The sequence below is a fragment of the Rhizopus microsporus genome (genome assembly GCF_002708625.1).
Source record: "Rhizopus microsporus ATCC 52813 unplaced genomic scaffold scaffold_6, whole genome shotgun sequence".
NCBI lineage: Eukaryota > Fungi > Mucoromycota > Mucoromycetes > Mucorales > Rhizopodaceae > Rhizopus > Rhizopus microsporus.
In genome coordinates, this window is record NW_019671921.1 from 1,165,220 (window position 1) to 1,181,359 (window position 16,140).

Here is a 16,140-nt window from a genome sequence, read left to right on the forward strand (position 1 = left end):
ATTCTCCTGAGGCTGATTATACAAATACTGAGTGTGTGAACTAACTGTTTCTAAAGCATATCGTTCTTCGTCAATGATATAGTCCATAGGCTCAGGTCTACCGTATTCATCAACTGCATTACCATGCCCGTCTTCGTAGAAAATTTTAAAACTCATATTGTAATACTCGGTTTTTAATGAGAAAGGAAGTAAAAAAAAAAAAAAAGAAAAAAGAAAAAAAAGAGCTAACGGTGCTTTCCTATATATACGACATTCAATTTGTCAGCAAGCGAAATCAGCCAATGGTTTACGTGACAATAGAATTTAACGAACGCGAATTTTACTCTTGGCATCAGTGTCAATAATTTTTGGAAATACTGTATAACTTGTAAAAGTATGCTTACTAAAGATTTACCACAGACATGAATAGCTTGCTAAAAGTGTTTAAGAAAATCGTACTCACTGAAAGGCGCGCCAATACGTTAAATTGATTCTGATTGGACATCGACGTCGATTTTGATTGGCTTGTGGCGTCGATTTTGATTGATTGTTGGGGAAGCACTGTGTGAGCCTAGAATTCTTTCGCATTGATGTCATTTGTTCTTACTGTGTAACTGATATGAACGGATTGCATGGTTTGTCATCATTTTGTAAGCAGTTATAAATATTTCATTTTCTTATTTATACCCTTTCTTATCTCTTTCCCTCTCTTCTTTTTCTTTTTTTAACGTAAACTATCAATGGTGTCTGTATATAATAGAAAACAGACATTGGAAAGGCTTGATTACTACTATCAAGTCATAAACACCACAGTATTATCAAAGCAAAATCCTGCTAGTGGCTTGATTCCTGCTTCTGTGGCTATTACCGTAAGATCAAAATGGAAAAGAAAGGGAGGCGTGTAATAACATTTACTATAGACTCATGGTAACTATACCGATGCTTGGGTTAGGTAAAATAAAACAAGATTATGCAACATAGTTACTAAATTCTCTGTTTAGAGATAACGTATATTCGATCTATTGCGTTTACGGTCTTGCATTAGCGTATCGAAGAGTCGATGACACGTCGGGAAGAGCATGTAAGTCCGTTGTTGTTGGTTGTAACATCAAATGTTTATTTATTTATTTTTTAAGTTGAGTTGGAACATGCTGTCATCAAATTGATGCGTGGGCTTTTATTTGCCATGATGCGTCAAGCACCAAAAGTCGAGAAATTCAAAAAGACACAAAACATTTTTGATGCCCTGCATGCTAAATATGATACCAAGACAGGCGAAACAGTGGTTGGTGACAGAGATTGGGGACATCTTCAGATTGATGCTACAAGCTTATTTATTGTCGCCTTGGCTGACATGACAACGAGTGGTCTAAGCGTCATTTTTACTCAAGACGAAGTTGATTTTGTTCAAAACTTGGTGTTTTATATTGAACGTAAGCTATAAGACATGACTTATATTCCATCTTCTAACCATACATAATCTATATAGGCGCTTATCGTACCCCAGACTTTGGTATCTGGGAACGTGGTAACAAGAGCAACCATGGTCAGCCAGAGCTAAATTCATCTTCCATTGGTATGGCCTGTGCAGCACTTCGAGCTATCAATGGGGTTAATCTATTTGGTGCCCGTGGTGGCCCATCTTCAGTAAGTTTCATACATAAATACTTTGTTTCCTCGTCTTTTGACCATCTATATTTTCAAGGTGGTCTATGTCTTACCTGATGAAATGACAAGAAACAAGATCAATCTCCAAAGTATGTTACCCAGAGAATCGAATTCCAAAGAAGTAGATGGCTCAGTCTTGTCCGTCATCGGCTTTCCTGCATTTGCTGTCGATGATCCTCAGCTTGTCGAGTATACGAAACACGATGCCAAAAAGAAGCTAGAAGGTCGATATGGCTGGAAGCGATTTTTGCGAGATGGTCATCAGACAGTGGTAGAAGATCATACAAGGCTTCATTATAATGAAAGCGAACTGAAAGTCTTCGAGAATATCGAGTCTGAATGGCCATTGTTCTTTACTTATATGGTCTTGGAAGGCCTCTTCTCTGATAACTTTGAACAAGTAGAAGAATACCGTAAGAAATTGGACTTTGTCACCATTGATTCGTGTATGTGGGACCCTGAACATCCAATGCCTCCTGAAGACTACAATAACAGTCAACAAGAGAAGAAAAAGCGCCCGGGTATGCATCGTCGCTCAACCAGCATGTTCATCCCATCCGATCTACATATACCTCTGCTTCCTGAACTATACTATGTCCCTGCAGAATCCATTGAAGCAGAAAAAAAGGACCCTCATTCGCAAAAGCGTATTCCAAATGAGAATACACCATTGGTATGGGCACTTTCGCTTTATTTGCTTGGTAACTTGATGTACGAGAAGCTTCTGTCGCCTTCTGAACTGGATCCCTTGGGCAGGCGATTCAACATGAAGGGTGAAAAAGTAGATAATGTCGTTCAAATCGTCCTGTTGTCTGAAAGCGAAGAGCTACAAAGAATCTTGTCCAACTACGGTCTTGAGACGCAAACGGTCGAACAAATTTCATCAAGCTTCACGGTAATGCCTCCTCAGACGCTTGTTGATATCTACAGTGCACTGGGTCAAAACCAAAAACTGGGACTATCTGGTAGACCCAATCGTCCAATCGGCACACTGGCAACATCTCGCCTTTATCGTATCCAGGGCCACATCTATGCGTTCACGCCTCAATTTATGGATGTTGACTCGTTCTATCTCAACTCGGATCCTGATTACCTTGTATCCACCTTTGAAACCGAATTGAGTTTTACTAATCATCATTGGACTTATGCAGGCCGACCCACGATCACTGTCGTCTTGACAAGCGCCATGTTAGGTGAGCCCACAACAAACGATCAAGCGGGTCCAACGACGAGTAATGAATGCTTAAATGCCGCCATCATCTCTGCTGATTCTGCCAAGAAGAATCTACTCAATTTCTTTATGAACTTGAGATCCGGTGAATGCAATGGTATTCGAGTGCGTTTGTCAAGACTGGCAGAGACGCTGAACACGAGTAACATCGAATCGCTTGATTTCCTTGTCAACAAGCCTGATATTGACTGGAGCACGATCCTACTGAACAACAAGAAATATCACAAGCACCATTATGCTCAGCGTCGCCTGAACGACTCCAATGCTCACTCAGGCACTCATACTCCTGGTGGTGCAAGAACTCCTCGACGCAAGAGTGTCTTTGGCGGTAAATTGTTAGGCACGCCGTTGGACAAGTTGAGTGATGAAAGCTACTTCCAAGATGTCGCCGCGGCTCTCGAAAAGATCAACAATGGTGGCATCTCTTCTTTCAAGCTAAAGGATCACGAAGTTGCTCCCAACGTCCGCTCTGCCTCACCTATCGTTCAGTCAGACACAAGCACACCGGTTCTCACTTCGTCTCCTTCTTTGTCTAGTAATCAGATATCGGAAGATACTGGAGGCGATATGCTACTCTCCTTGACCCTTGGTGACCCATCTCAGTTTGATGCAGCTGTTCAAAGTCTCAAGGAATCCGTCAATCTCTATGACCAGATCGACTTGCTTCAATACCTCGCTTCTTGTAAGAACCTTGATCATTTTATCCCGGATTTGGATGCAACCATGCGTAACTTGTTGGAGGAGGTCTATCTCAAATCTAGACGCTTACAGTATTGGTCCGTTGCAAGACAAGCTAGTGGTTTACTTGCCAAAACGATGCCTACGCTCACCAACAACCTGACTGATTTAGTCATTCGACAGAAACAAGTGAGCATTGGATCAGGTTCAAATGAACAATTGATCTCGACGCCACTCAATCCAGATGCACTTACCAAGATCATCAATGAACAATGTTCGGATGACGTCCGTGAAGGACCGATGGTACAAGAAATCATCATATCGCTCGGAAACTTCATTCGTACCATTCCTCACATGTTTGACGGCATTCTTCGATTACGTACTCACTACATCATTATTGCATTACGTGAAGAAATCAGCCGTGTGAACCATCTGGATGAAGAGGAAGCTATTGAACATCTGATGCAACTCTCGCCCTTTGAGCTACACTCATTATTAGGTTCTGTTCTGTCAAGTCCCGGTATGTGTAACGATTCAGCCATCATGATCCGTGATAGACCTGGTGGCCTCTTGATTCTCTCCAAAGATTTTGATCCTTCCCGTCAACTAAGTATCGAAGTGTCCTCTCTTACCCTTCCTCCTCCCAAGAATACCGAACAAGGTGGTACGTCCATTCTCGTCCGTGCACAATCTGGTGGATATAACGCAGGCAATTTTGCCCGTGCTGAAGTGAACGGTAACGTCTTGCCCGCTAACACACGTGGTCTTCATATCTGGGCTATCAGCAAGAGCCACAAGCTCGTTTTAGAGCACGCATCGTTTGATACTCATATATCAACCGAAGAGAGCGACGAACTAGCACAATTTATTCGAAAGTTACCATCCGGTCTTATTGTCGTCATGGCCAGCAAAGACGACTTTACGGAGCACCTTACGCAACGTGCGATCGATGCCATCAAGAATTTAGGATCAAAGCTGATCGATAGTATCAAGTATCGCGACTCTTATGTATTGATTGCCGAGAAAGACAGTCCCGAGGATGTGATCGAGGCTCACAAGCCAGCCAATGGGGGACCGACAGAGCTGATCGAACGTCAATTTGCTATCGTCGACAAGGATGACATCACACCTTCTGACATCACTCATGATAACGTAGGTCATTTCTTCCCTACCTCGAACGGACGCTGGTTACGTCGTAGAAAGAATGATGGTGCATTGAATCGAGTTCCAGCCAATTTCTTTCCTCGCACATGGTCTGTGCTTGACCAATGTCATGGCTTCAAGATTGGCAATCACTGTCTACCAAGAGATCCCACCGTATTTGAAAAGACACCTGAAGAATTTAACTTTGCTTTGGCTGTCGAAGGCTTTTTGGGCTTTTTCAAGGATCCAGCAGAGCGACAGTTGGCGATTGAAGTACTCACCTTGATCTACGACGTTCAACAAACATCGGGTCCACGCTTTATTGATTGTACGATTGATATTCCTGCTATTGCAGACGCTGCTGTTGTCGAGTTCTGGACCAAGTGGGTATCCCAGAACAAGGAGACATTCGAAAAGAGTCCATTTTTCAAACATGGCCTTGAGTACCCTGCAAACAAAGATCTTGCACGCCACTTGTTTTATGACCTTCCCCTGGATGATGCTGAAGAAAGCACGTCCGGTTATCTTTCAAAGAGCATCCAACATATTTTGTTCAATAAATAAAAACGTTTATTAAATGCGTCGTTGATCGTACACAATTCTTAGAATCTTTGACATGATTTCTCGATCGCCAGTACCGTTTCTTTGATCTAACCAGAATCGATGTTGATATATCCTCTTGTGCTGATCTGAGAGTTCTTCTTTTTGTATAACCTTTGGATTCACCTTCCACGTCAAAAAGGTGCTGTAGACTGGCTGCAGTTCACGTAATCGAACCGTCGTCTGTCTTTTACGAGTCAATATGTCTAGTGTTTCTATGGTAATGACTGTGTCAGGGGTGATGCCTGCGTTATTTTTGCTATGAAGGTAAATATGATTCACATAAGGTGAGAGTAGATAAGTCAATGCGCCTGTAGAGCATCCACTTGCTGCAAAGGCTGTAAATAATGTTTGTGTTAACATATGGCGTAAAATGGATTCTAAGTGATATATGTTGCCAATGAAAAAAACAAGGGCAGTTTTATAAATGGCACTCTTACCTCCCAAAAACATAGCATTAGTCAAATCAGCTGCATGGGCTTGAACCATATTGTTTTAGTACTAGTTTTGTTTTGTTTTTTTTTTTTTTGTTTTTTTTCTTGTTTTACCTATTGGCTCTTGCCAAAAGTAGAGTAGTGCAGGTGTTGCCAAAGCTGAAGCCTAGTTGATATTAGCCTCTCTTTATTCATACTTCTTATTTTCTTTTTACACCAAGAGTTGATAATGAAAATGTTTTAACAAGCTTGACAAGACCAATATTTGGAGATGAATAGATCAGTTGCCCTTTATTTGAAATGGTTGCATAACAACGTTTTGAAAACTGATTCATTATTTTTTAATTGAAAATAAAAAAAACGTTTTTTTTTCTTTCTTAAACATGAATTCTATTTCAACGGAGCTTTTCTTTAATGAAGCAGAATTTCAAATCCTCATTCCAAACACTACAAAAGAAAATGAACAAGATCCCTTATCGATAGTACAGGCTAAACCTCGTGAATTCGCGTTTTATGGTTAATATATAAATGCGCCTTATCTGCAATACAATGTCTAATTTTTCTCTTTTTGACAGATGAACATTTACAAGTATATCTATTTGCAAACATCTCAAAGCAAAAGTCAGGAACGGGTGATGAAGTTCGAGAGGCGATTGCATCATTTTATAACCAACTGGAAATCACAATAGATGCTACCATCACAGATAATATGCCTACACCAAGTCTACAGCGTTCATCATCCATCAACACACAGTCAGCTCCGACCTCTCCCAAGATATCTTATCAGCGTAGATCGCAAATGAACGATGTGACAACGCCCTTTTTCACTCAAGCTTATAATAAGAGCAGCAGTAAACATGGCGAATTGTCTGTATTTGAATATAATGATTCGGTCTGTTACCTCTATCCCATGGTTGTGCCTATAGGTAATAGCCGTGTAGTAATCAAATGTAGTGACTCATTGTTATCTAGTATACGTAAAGACAAAGTCATCCAGTCCCCTCTTATCCATCAACTGCAATATCCAATATCGACCGATTACACTAAAGCAAAAGGTTCAACCAGAAAATAGTCCAACCGACGAATATGATATTGATTCTTTTGAGACGATTAATCTCTTGAGTGGACTATCCGATGATCCTGTGTTTTCTAAGCAAGGGGATCTCGTACAAAGGTTTGTTGTTGAAAATCAAGCAAGGCCTACAACAGGAACACCCATGGCACCGCCTGCAAACAATATAAGTAATCTACAGCTTTCACTTAAGCGTGCCATCAAAGAAGCTTTACCTCTTCGGTCCGGCTTGGCTGTTAAAATGCGTACGACAAACGCCTCTGTTGCTGAAAAAATGGTCATGATGTCTGTCGAATTGGAAAATCCTCCTGAAACGGGCTGTGAGTTTATAGTGGAGAAGGTAGACGTGCAGGTATCAAACGCGGTTGTCTCGGTTGCTTTCAATCATATGAGTCAGATTGAATTTCCCATCTACTTGAATAGATCTGATCTTATTGTATTCGTATATGACGTAACCCTTCTTGATGATGGAACAGTCAAACCACCTACTCAACCTCAGCGCATGTTTCCCTCGCGTAGGCCATTACCCCAACAACAACAACAGGTACCTTTAGAAGACAAGATTCAGCCACAGCGTGTGTCTATTCAGATATACAGCGTACCTGTCATTGATGGCATTCGCGCTTCAACCATGAGATCTAAATGGAACACTATGCTAGACGTATCAGGTATAAGACAAAGAAGAGAAGAAATTTCGCCGTTAGCAGAAAAGTTCGCTGGGCACACGTCCCTCGCACGCTCACAGTCATTGACCAGTGGCTCTCCAGGGGCTCGGTCTATCGCAGGCAGTCCTGGTGATCAACAGGCACATAGCTCCCTTGAAGGCGTCTTTGGTGTCAAGAAGGCAAACTCGATCATGTCTTCGCCTAGCAAAGACCTGCATATCAGACGTGCGGCCGAAAGAGAAGTGATGGATGGGATCGTCGTATCATTTACTGTTCCTGATAAGATACAAGTGGGGAAAAAGTTCTTGCTCCATGTCTTTATTGTCAATCGATCAAAGCATACAAGAAGGTTTCAAGTGATGATACCTAATCGCAAGAGATACCCTACAGAGCCTTTAGCTATCAAGACGACTCTACCTCCCCTGCCCTTGGAATCATTGCCAATTGACCCTTATATGAGTGAATCAGGCAAGTAACCCGAAGAAAGAATAACTTGTACTTATACCTAAACCAGACTTTTTGAAACAATATTTTGAGAATGAAACTCATGAGGCAGATATTATTTGTTTGGAAAACAATATCAAGCTAAGGTAAAATAACATTACAATAGAAAAGTATGTTCTAATACACATGCATAGTCCGCTGGGTCCTTCTACTTCGCAAAGCATTGATATAGAATTCATTGCAGTTAAAGAAAAATTACATACGATTGATTTGGTTCAATTGGTGGACTCTGATACGGGTTTTGTAACCAACCTTCGTCATGTCCTTGAAATATATGTTGTATCAGATATTCGCACAATTTAAATAACAATTTCACTTTGGTTGGTTATCAATTTTTTTCTTTATCGTTTCCAACTTGAAAGCTTATAGTAATATAAAAATGTGCTCTATCTTTTTGAGAGAAGAGAAGATAAATGTGGTCAGTATCTCATAAGTAATGCACAACTGCAAATATTGTTAGAGACTTAATATAAAGCCTTTGTCTTTCTTTTCTTTTCTTGTCTTCTTTGGACCAAAAGTAAGACCAGCTATTTCCCAGCAAATAAAATGATAATTGTCATGCAAACTCTGATATTTCAAACACCGTGTTCTTTTTTTTTCTTTCTTATGGCTCATCCACAAGTTATTTTGGAGAGACTACAAGCTCGAGATTTGCATGAAGGCATATTCCACGAGCTTATTTTAGCAAGTTAGTTGACGTACGGTCATGTGCTCGACTAGTTAAAATCAACATTACAATAGATAACCAATTACTCCAGCAAGTTATTGAACACAAGAAAAAAGAAAAAAAAAGAAAAGAGCTGATTTCAGAAGGGTAGGTCATGTTATAACTCAAGGAGAGAGGCCTTATGGGGAAAAGTAGATCTTCTCAAAATGTAGCTGAATTAGATAGACGTATCAGAGATCTAAGTGAAGAAAGAGCAGAAATGTACAAGACACAGAGTGAAAATGCTCAAAGACTCATTCACTTGAGCGAGCAGCTTCGGATAAAAGAAGACAAGGAAAAGCGACAAACAAAAGAGTAAGCGTCATTTTGAAAGTGTATCGTTATTTATACATACAGACAGGCTTATACAACTATCCGACCAAGTCAAAAAATTATCTGCCAAATGTGAACTTCAGGTATATCAGCTGAAAGAAAAGGACGTTACGATACAGGTAAAAAGACATGTACAAAAAAAAAAAAAAAAAAAAAAAAAAAAAAAAAAAAAATGGAAAGTTTATATCTATACAAAAATCAGATATTGCAAGATGAATTAACGGCACTGCAACTCGAAATTACGACTACAGAAGAGAAAAATAAGAATCTCTCCATCGAGAATAAGCAGTTACTACAGAGGTGGATAGATTTAAAAAATGCAGAAGCAGAAAAGATGAACGAAGCTATGCAATTCTATGAGCAGTAAGTTGTATGATATCCTATGTACACATACATATTATTTATATATTTTTATAGAGCACTTGAGCAAGCTAAAAATTCCCCTGATAGGAAGAGAAGCCAACCTAAGGAAGCGTTGTCAAGTTATAATTTGTTGCCTAGCAAAATCTATAAAAAAATTGTAAGTTGCAATGACGCTAAATAGAACTTTACGCCCATACTTTTTATTAGAATGCACATGATGATGATATCCATTGCATAGCAGCCTCCTCTAAAGGTGCGTTATTTGCAACAGGTGGCGCTGATAGAAAAATTAGACTCTATGATACAAGAAGTGGTCATATGATACAAGCACTTGGTGGTGCTCTTCAAACAATCACATCTGTATCCTTTAATTCTACAGATGAAATGATTCTTGGGTCATGCACAGATAATGCAACTAGGATATGGAGCCTTTCAACGCACAGATTACGAGTAGGTTAATAAACTTTTCACTTCATAGACGATCAATAACCTTACTTTATCTGAAGCACACATTGACTGGTCATATCGGAAAAGTATATGCTGCCAAATTTACTGGTGATTCTAATCGTGTGGTAATAAGATTCATGCTTTGCATCAACAGAATAGCTACAAACATGTCACATAGGTTTCTGGTAGTCACGATCGAACTCTCAAAGTCTGGGATCTGCAAAGAGGATACAGTAAGACTATATGTGTGATTCAGGTGTCCTAAATAATCCCCCTTTTTGTAGCTGCGAGAACTATCTTTACCTTTTCAAGCTGCAATGACCTGTGTCTTATGGACTCTGACGGTCAAACTCTGATCAGCGGTCATTTGGACAATCATATCAGATTCTGGGATACACGTACAGGCTCAGGTATAAAGGAATTAACAGGAGTACACAATGGGCAGGTTACGTCTGTTAGCATGTCATCAGGTAAACAAATGTCAAAAAAAAAACTTTATAAACATTTATTGATATTGCGCCTTAGATGGAATGTACCTCTTGACAAACTCGAGAGACAATACTTTAAAAATTATTGATGTTCGTATGTACGACATCTTGAAGTCATTTCAGTAAGCTGAATAACATAATGTGTGTGTGCCTTGTACTGAATTTGAGCTAACTTATTAGAGCGGATTCATACCATAACGGCCTTAATTGGTCCAGATCAACATTTAGGTAAGAATATGATCATTATGTCTGCGTATCTTGTATTCATTTTTTTGTAAAGCCCTAGTGGGAGCTACGTTGCAGCTGGTTCTTCAGGTAAATGGCATAACGGTTCAAATGCCTTAAAATACCTTTCTAAACGTATTCTTGCTCTAACAGATGGTACTTTGTTCGTATGGAATGTCAACACAGGAAAAGTTGAAAGGATGCTAAAAGAACACAGGTAAGCCTCTTTTTCTCTGTTTTTTCTCTTTATTCTATGACAAACACGCTTTTTTTTATAAGATCTGCTATTTGTGGAGTAGCTTGGAACCCTACCGGCGATCATATCTTTTCTGCAGAAAAGAACAAGGCTGTCTGTATATGGGATACAGCGTAATTTCTTTTGCCGTTTTATAATGCGTGCAATTCAAGGCGTATGACCTATAATAAATACTTTTTATTCCCTGTTATACTTTATTCGCACCCTGATAGAAAAATGATAACTTCAGACATCAAATAATCATAGAAGAGAGTTCACAAGAAGCAAAAGAATGAAATATAAAAGAAGTGTTTAGTGAACCAGTTATTTACATTAATATTAAATGCTTACATTATAAAGAGGGAAAAAAAGAGAATAGACTTGTAAAATGTTGACCACCATGAGTCTCCTCTTTTTATCTTATCTCAAAAAAGCAAAGCTTATTTTTATACAATTGTATACTCTCAAGTTTGAAACAATAAAGAAAAAGATAGAGAATGAAGATTGTAAAGTGTACTTGTTATTGATCTTGTAGTATGTGCGAACAATTTATTCCTTGCTAATCTGTTTGAGTGCCAAAAGACATTCTATGTATTATTTATTACTATGTACACATAAACAAAGCAGAGCCGTTTATTTTTTCTTTTGTGGGCGTGCCTCCTCTACATAATCATCATCTTTTCTTTCTCGTTTTACAGAAGCTCTGATAGCCATATGAGAAATTTCTTCAAGCGCTTTATTCTTTTGCGACAGTTGTTGGCGAAGACTTTCCAGTTCCACACTTAGTCGATGAATCTCTTCTTGACTCTCTCTTTCTTTCCTAGACAACCTTTGTATTTCTTCAGCACCCTGCTGCTTGAGCGTTCGTAATTCCTCTTCAAACAATCTTCTCTCTTCTGTAATTCGTTCTTTTTCGTGCTTCAGTTCTTCTTCCTTCTGCTCTGCGATCTGTTCGGCTGTTTCTGCTCTTATGACAAGCTCATCGTGTTCTTTTTTTGGCATGCAGTATCCGTTCTTATCCCACGCACGGCGTAACTCATCTTGCATTTTAATAATCGTACTTACAAGGGTATCAACGTGACGCTCTTCAAGAGCGATACCGTTTCTCAGGGGAACGTTAGATATATTTTTAGCATGGCTACCATAATCTAATGTATTTTTCATGTCTTCGATACTTTGACTTAGTGGGTCGATGGTTGTAATGATAGATGTCTTTGTGCGACCGCCAAGGGAATCTTTTAGTAAACGGGTCAATTTGCTTTCTCTATAGGGTATATGGGGTGCTTTATCAGAAAGAGAATTGATCACTCTGCCAAGGGTTAGCAGACTTTTGTTGATGGATGCAGCCTCTCTTGCTCTGAGGTGCTCTGAGCCTGATGCCTTGCTGTTCTCTGATCCAGCCAGGTCAACAAGGTGCAACTTGCTTGTACAATACACTTTGGCGCCTTTATCATTTTTTTCTTGTAATGTGATGTTGATGGTAAAGATACAATGTGAGCGACTAAGAAAAAAAAAAGTCAGAAAACTGCAACACTAGCTTGGTATTGCTCGTACCTTGATTTTTCATTGCAGTTTGTGGCAGCAGTCATTCTCTTTTTAACACCTGTTTTTACAATGTCAAGCCCATGAGCGGCAGAAATGATGACTTCTTCATGGATGTTTGATACTTTGACACCATTTTGAGCATCATCGTATATATTTAACGTCTTATTCTCATCACCAGGATATAAAAGGTCGCGTAATTCTTCATTGTATAGTTCCAACATGGAAATTTTTACGATATGTTCACCATCCCTCCCATTCAAGCATTCAAACAGATCACATATGATGCGTGGTATGATACCGGCATTAGGAGCAGGCTTGCCGTTTGCATTTTCAAGGTCGCCTTCCATTGTATAGGTCTTACCAGTACCGGTCTGACCGTAGGCAAAAATCGTGCAGTTATAGCCGCACAGAACCTCACTTAGGATGGGTTTACCGACTTGGTCATAGATCTTCTGCTGTGTGGCGTCTTGGTAAAATATGTGATCAAAACTGTATACATAATTGTTGGTTGTCAGGATAACTTTCTTATCACGTGCTTCTTGGACAGGAAGCAACACAGTGGGATTCAGACTTTGCTTGATACCGTACTTTCCTCTATAGGTAATAAAAAAATTTTATCGAGTAAAGATCGCGCGCATTCTATGCTGTATCTATTACTTACTTCAAGCGCAAAACGACTTGAACGTTATGCCCTGTTTGGCTGGTTATGGAAGATCTTTTTACTGTTGATTGTGATGTGACGGTAGTAGAGGCTTTGGTGATGATCTTTCTTTTGGAAAGATTACCATTAGATGGTTGAGATCTGGCGTTCATTCTCAATCTTTGCGCTTTTGTCGATGGAATTATTGAAATATTGGCTGCTGATCTACTCGTTCTTTCCATTTTAAAAAATAATAAAAAATAAAAATCAATCAACGATAAAGAAATAGTAAAACGGAAACCAAGATTTTATTTTCACAAAATACAAAGCCGTCACCATTAAGGTAAACAAAAGGGGAGGAAAGCCAAAAGAGTTTGCACTCATACCTCTTTGGCTGAAGCACGTATATACAATAATGCAGCAGAAATCACAAGTACCAAAAAAATCTTCTGAAGCAAACAGACTAATACACTTTCTAGAGTAAATTTATAAAACTCTTGAAGAACACGAAAGAACACATTTCGCTATTTACACTACACATTGCGTCAAGTACACTATTCGTTGTACCCGTACGTATGTATTTTCCATTGAGTATCAGCAAAATAAAATATACCCGGGATAATGAACTATGCTATCCTTACTGGTTTTTGACTAGAAAGCTTATAAAAGGAATTAGGCGTGTTAAAAAGCTTTGGAGGATAAAAAGACTCTTCATTATTATAGAACGTTACAATAATTTATAATAAGCTTGAGATAATACTCGTACGAATATGCTTCTTACAAACCCATTGCTCCCTCTCCTGGAATTAGGCTTTTACTGTATTTTCTTATTGGCTTATCAGTATCTCTTATTGTTTTACAGGCCCCATATAACAACACATCCCTTATTGCTGCAAAACTTGGTTTCTGAAGTTAACACTTTAAACTTGCAGCTAACATCAAATGAGCTTTGTATAACTTCATCTGATTGGCATGATATATTTAAGCATAATCAACTCACCATCCTTCACTTTATAGCTAATGTTCTCAATGACTTTAGTAAGACGGAAGGGCCAATGCAACGGCTGATCAACAAGGAACTGATCTCGAGGGTGTTACGATTATAGATCATGACTAAATCATTAACATGATATGCGACCACCTTTGATACTTTGTTATATCGTTCAAATATCTTTGTAAACCTTAATGTGCACGAAAAAAATCACAAAAAAGTGGCTAATATTATGGGTGCTACCTCAGGTCGCTACCTGTGATGTTATCTACCGATATTTTCAAAGCGCGATGCCACTCTGAAACAGGCTCAGGCACAGAAATACTTTTCCATATTCTTTCGAATAAACTAAAATGAACACTCAATACATAACTGTTGTAGATGAAAACACCAAACGCATTGCTGACATGGAAAATGAATTCAGAGATGTATTTTCTACCGGCAAAATATTTGGTACTTTATCCGATGTCAGAGAGGCTGCTAAAGCTTTTGGTGTGAAGCACAACTTTCCATTTGTTACTTACAAATCAAATCAAAAGTACATTCACTTGATGTGCAAGCATGGAAAATAATATGAAAACAATCATAAGTGTATTTCTGAAGACGAAAAGATCGTTGTTCGCCAAAAGGACACCCAGCTCATTGGTAGTCTTTGCTACATTTATGCAAGCAAGAACAAATTCCAGCAGTTCGAAATTCGCAGATCACACGCACTGCATTCTCACCAAATGGCTAAGGATTGCCGAATATACGCTGTTTTCTGTCATTTAGACGCAGTGAAGCTCAGCACTGCGCAATCTTTTCGAAAACACGAAGCGTAATGCGAGTTCTATTTTGGAGGTAAAGAGAAAGAGTGAATGCCTTGAAAACATTCACCACGGACCTTTTTTTCCCCTCTCATTATTAGAATCTCAAGGCTCAAGGCATTAACAACTTAGTAACCAGAGACTTGCACAGCATCAGGCAACAACATTTCAAATCAAAGGAATCCGAGTCCAGTGAAGTTCTCAACTTTGTCAACAACTTGAAAACAAAAGGTTACATTGCCAAGGCTAGAGCCAATTCCAACAATGTCGTTGACATGGTTTTTTTTTGCAGAATCTGAGGCAATTGTGGAAGCTCGTCGTATGCTTGAGTGCATTGTAATTGATACCACGAATAAGACCAACTCCTACGGGTTGACGTTGCTCAACATTGTCGGCACGAGTAACACTATAGGCGACGTAAGAGATACCTTAACAGCGTATCATATTGCGGGAGTGCGGATGGAACATGAGAAAACCGAGAACTATTTGTGGACTCTGTGTTTCTTGACGCTCTGATCGCAAACATCTCTTTGGAGCTTCCAAATGTGTTTATTACGGATAACGAATCTGCTTTGCGACGGGCAATTGCAACGGTCTTCCCTTCACCAAATACACTACTGTGCTATCTTCACCTTTTAAGAAACGTTCACACAGCACGAAAAATTAAGTTCTGTAATAAAATTAACTTTTTGTAAAAAAACTAGCATCTTTTGTAATTACAAAAAAGCTAAGCTGGGAATGAAATAGCTTTTATAGAGGATTTGTATTGGCATAGTTTCATAATGCAATGTAAGTCGATCTCTTAGTACGACTGGCTAAACGGGTTACAATAACACTGGTAGAATTGGAACGTATTTAAACTTCAAAGCTTGCTATTCATAGTTCATATATACGTCGATACGACGAATAAAATAGGCATGGTTTTATTATAATTGTATGTGTTTATTATTGCATAATATTATAGCGATAAAATAGATAGCTTTAACACTATGGCGAGGAGAACCGTTAATTTTTTAAAATAACCGTAAACAATTCACGATTGAGCGGGAGATGGTCAAACGGGCCAATCAGAATTATTCGTTTTTGAGTAACAATGCTCTCATGAAAATGGTGATGTCTAAAAGAGTGCAATTATGAAGAGGGATGTGCAATTAGTTGACAGTTTGTCACTATTTGATTTTTTATAGGCTGATTCTGTGGTTTTTCTGGCTCATTTTACGCATTTCTGATTTCAAGTGATTCTGACCATTTTCATTTGTGAGTAATTCACGGTTTTTGTGAACTTTGAATTTTTTGAATATTTTGGAAAGAGATGTTCAAAGTCCTATTTCCTGTCTTCTTTCCAAAAAGAAATTATTTTTTACCAAAAAAAATGATGAGGACTGTA

General features: G+C 38.9%; 7 protein-coding genes across 7 annotated transcripts; 5 read left to right on the top strand and 2 right to left on the bottom strand.

Annotated features, from left to right (window-relative positions):
- Window positions 1-903: 903 nt before the first annotated feature.
- Window positions 904-5,263, top strand: RHIMIDRAFT_287453 (phosphorylase kinase alphabeta; the record flags this gene model as incomplete). The annotated part of the gene is made up of 8 exons (XM_023613476.1): window positions 904-931; window positions 983-1,060; window positions 1,116-1,412; window positions 1,469-1,626; window positions 1,685-4,277; window positions 4,403-4,496; window positions 4,756-5,009; window positions 5,055-5,263. 8 exons carry the CDS (start codon window positions 904-906, stop codon window positions 5,261-5,263), a joined length of 3,711 nt encoding a protein of 1,236 aa, XP_023467517.1.
- Window positions 5,264-5,301: 38 nt separating this feature from the next.
- RHIMIDRAFT_236858 (uncharacterized protein) lies at window positions 5,302-5,788 on the bottom strand (the record flags this gene model as incomplete). Its single annotated transcript, XM_023608647.1, has 3 exons — window positions 5,302-5,349; window positions 5,414-5,679; window positions 5,740-5,788. The coding sequence occupies 3 exons, from the start codon at window positions 5,786-5,788 to the stop codon at window positions 5,302-5,304; spliced, it is 363 nt and encodes a 120-aa protein (XP_023467518.1).
- Window positions 5,789-6,116: 328 nt separating this feature from the next.
- RHIMIDRAFT_236859 (uncharacterized protein) lies at window positions 6,117-8,277 on the top strand (the record flags this gene model as incomplete). The annotated part of the gene is made up of 5 exons (XM_023608648.1): window positions 6,117-6,249; window positions 6,309-6,659; window positions 6,706-7,929; window positions 7,985-8,060; window positions 8,109-8,277. The coding sequence occupies 5 exons, from the start codon at window positions 6,117-6,119 to the stop codon at window positions 8,275-8,277; spliced, it is 1,953 nt and encodes a 650-aa protein (XP_023467519.1).
- Window positions 8,278-8,363: 86 nt separating this feature from the next.
- Window positions 8,364-11,131, top strand: RHIMIDRAFT_280531 (WD40 repeat-like protein). Its single transcript, XM_023612918.1, has 15 exons — window positions 8,364-8,396; window positions 8,471-8,662; window positions 8,716-8,995; window positions 9,042-9,132; window positions 9,216-9,376; window positions 9,431-9,533; window positions 9,584-9,826; window positions 9,883-9,948; window positions 10,002-10,056; window positions 10,108-10,293; window positions 10,349-10,433; window positions 10,492-10,539; window positions 10,592-10,626; window positions 10,690-10,753; window positions 10,816-11,131. Exons 3-15 carry the CDS (start codon window positions 8,823-8,825, stop codon window positions 10,907-10,909), a joined length of 1,404 nt encoding a protein of 467 aa, XP_023467520.1. The 5' UTR covers window positions 8,364-8,396; window positions 8,471-8,662; window positions 8,716-8,822; the 3' UTR covers window positions 10,910-11,131.
- A 750-nt stretch (window positions 11,132-11,881) lies between these two features.
- Window positions 11,882-12,813, bottom strand: RHIMIDRAFT_185732 (kinesin-domain-containing protein; the record flags this gene model as incomplete). The annotated part of the gene is made up of 2 exons (XM_023605857.1): window positions 11,882-12,272; window positions 12,326-12,813. Coding segments are annotated over 2 exons (879 nt in total), but the record flags the coding sequence as incomplete, so codon positions are not given.
- Window positions 12,814-13,450: 637 nt separating this feature from the next.
- RHIMIDRAFT_280534 (uncharacterized protein) lies at window positions 13,451-14,205 on the top strand. The gene has a single exon (XM_023612919.1). It carries the CDS (start codon window positions 13,727-13,729, stop codon window positions 14,060-14,062), a length of 336 nt encoding a protein of 111 aa, XP_023467522.1. The 5' UTR covers window positions 13,451-13,726; the 3' UTR covers window positions 14,063-14,205.
- A 363-nt stretch (window positions 14,206-14,568) lies between these two features.
- On the top strand, window positions 14,569-15,418 carry RHIMIDRAFT_280538 (uncharacterized protein). Its single transcript, XM_023612920.1, is given in 2 exon segments — window positions 14,569-14,656; window positions 14,670-15,418. 1 exon segment carries the CDS (start codon window positions 15,018-15,020, stop codon window positions 15,267-15,269), a length of 252 nt encoding a protein of 83 aa, XP_023467523.1. The 5' UTR covers window positions 14,569-14,656; window positions 14,670-15,017; the 3' UTR covers window positions 15,270-15,418.
- Window positions 15,419-16,140: the final 722 nt, after the last annotated feature.

Coding starts and splice junctions, on each gene's coding strand:
- RHIMIDRAFT_280534 (XM_023612919.1), top strand. CDS start 13,727: ATGCTTCTTACAAACCCATTGCTCCCTCTCCTGGAATTAGGCTTTTAC.
- RHIMIDRAFT_280538 (XM_023612920.1), top strand. CDS start 15,018: ATGTCGTTGACATGGTTTTTTTTTGCAGAATCTGAGGCAATTGTGGAA.
- RHIMIDRAFT_280531 (XM_023612918.1), top strand. CDS start 8,823: ATGGGGAAAAGTAGATCTTCTCAAAATGTAGCTGAATTAGATAGACGT. Junction 9,133..9,215: donor AAAAGGACGTTACGATACAG/GTAAAAAGACAT, acceptor TACAAAAATCAG/ATATTGCAAGATGAATTAAC. Junction 9,827..9,882: donor TTTCAACGCACAGATTACGA/GTAGGTTAATAA, acceptor CTTTATCTGAAG/CACACATTGACTGGTCATAT.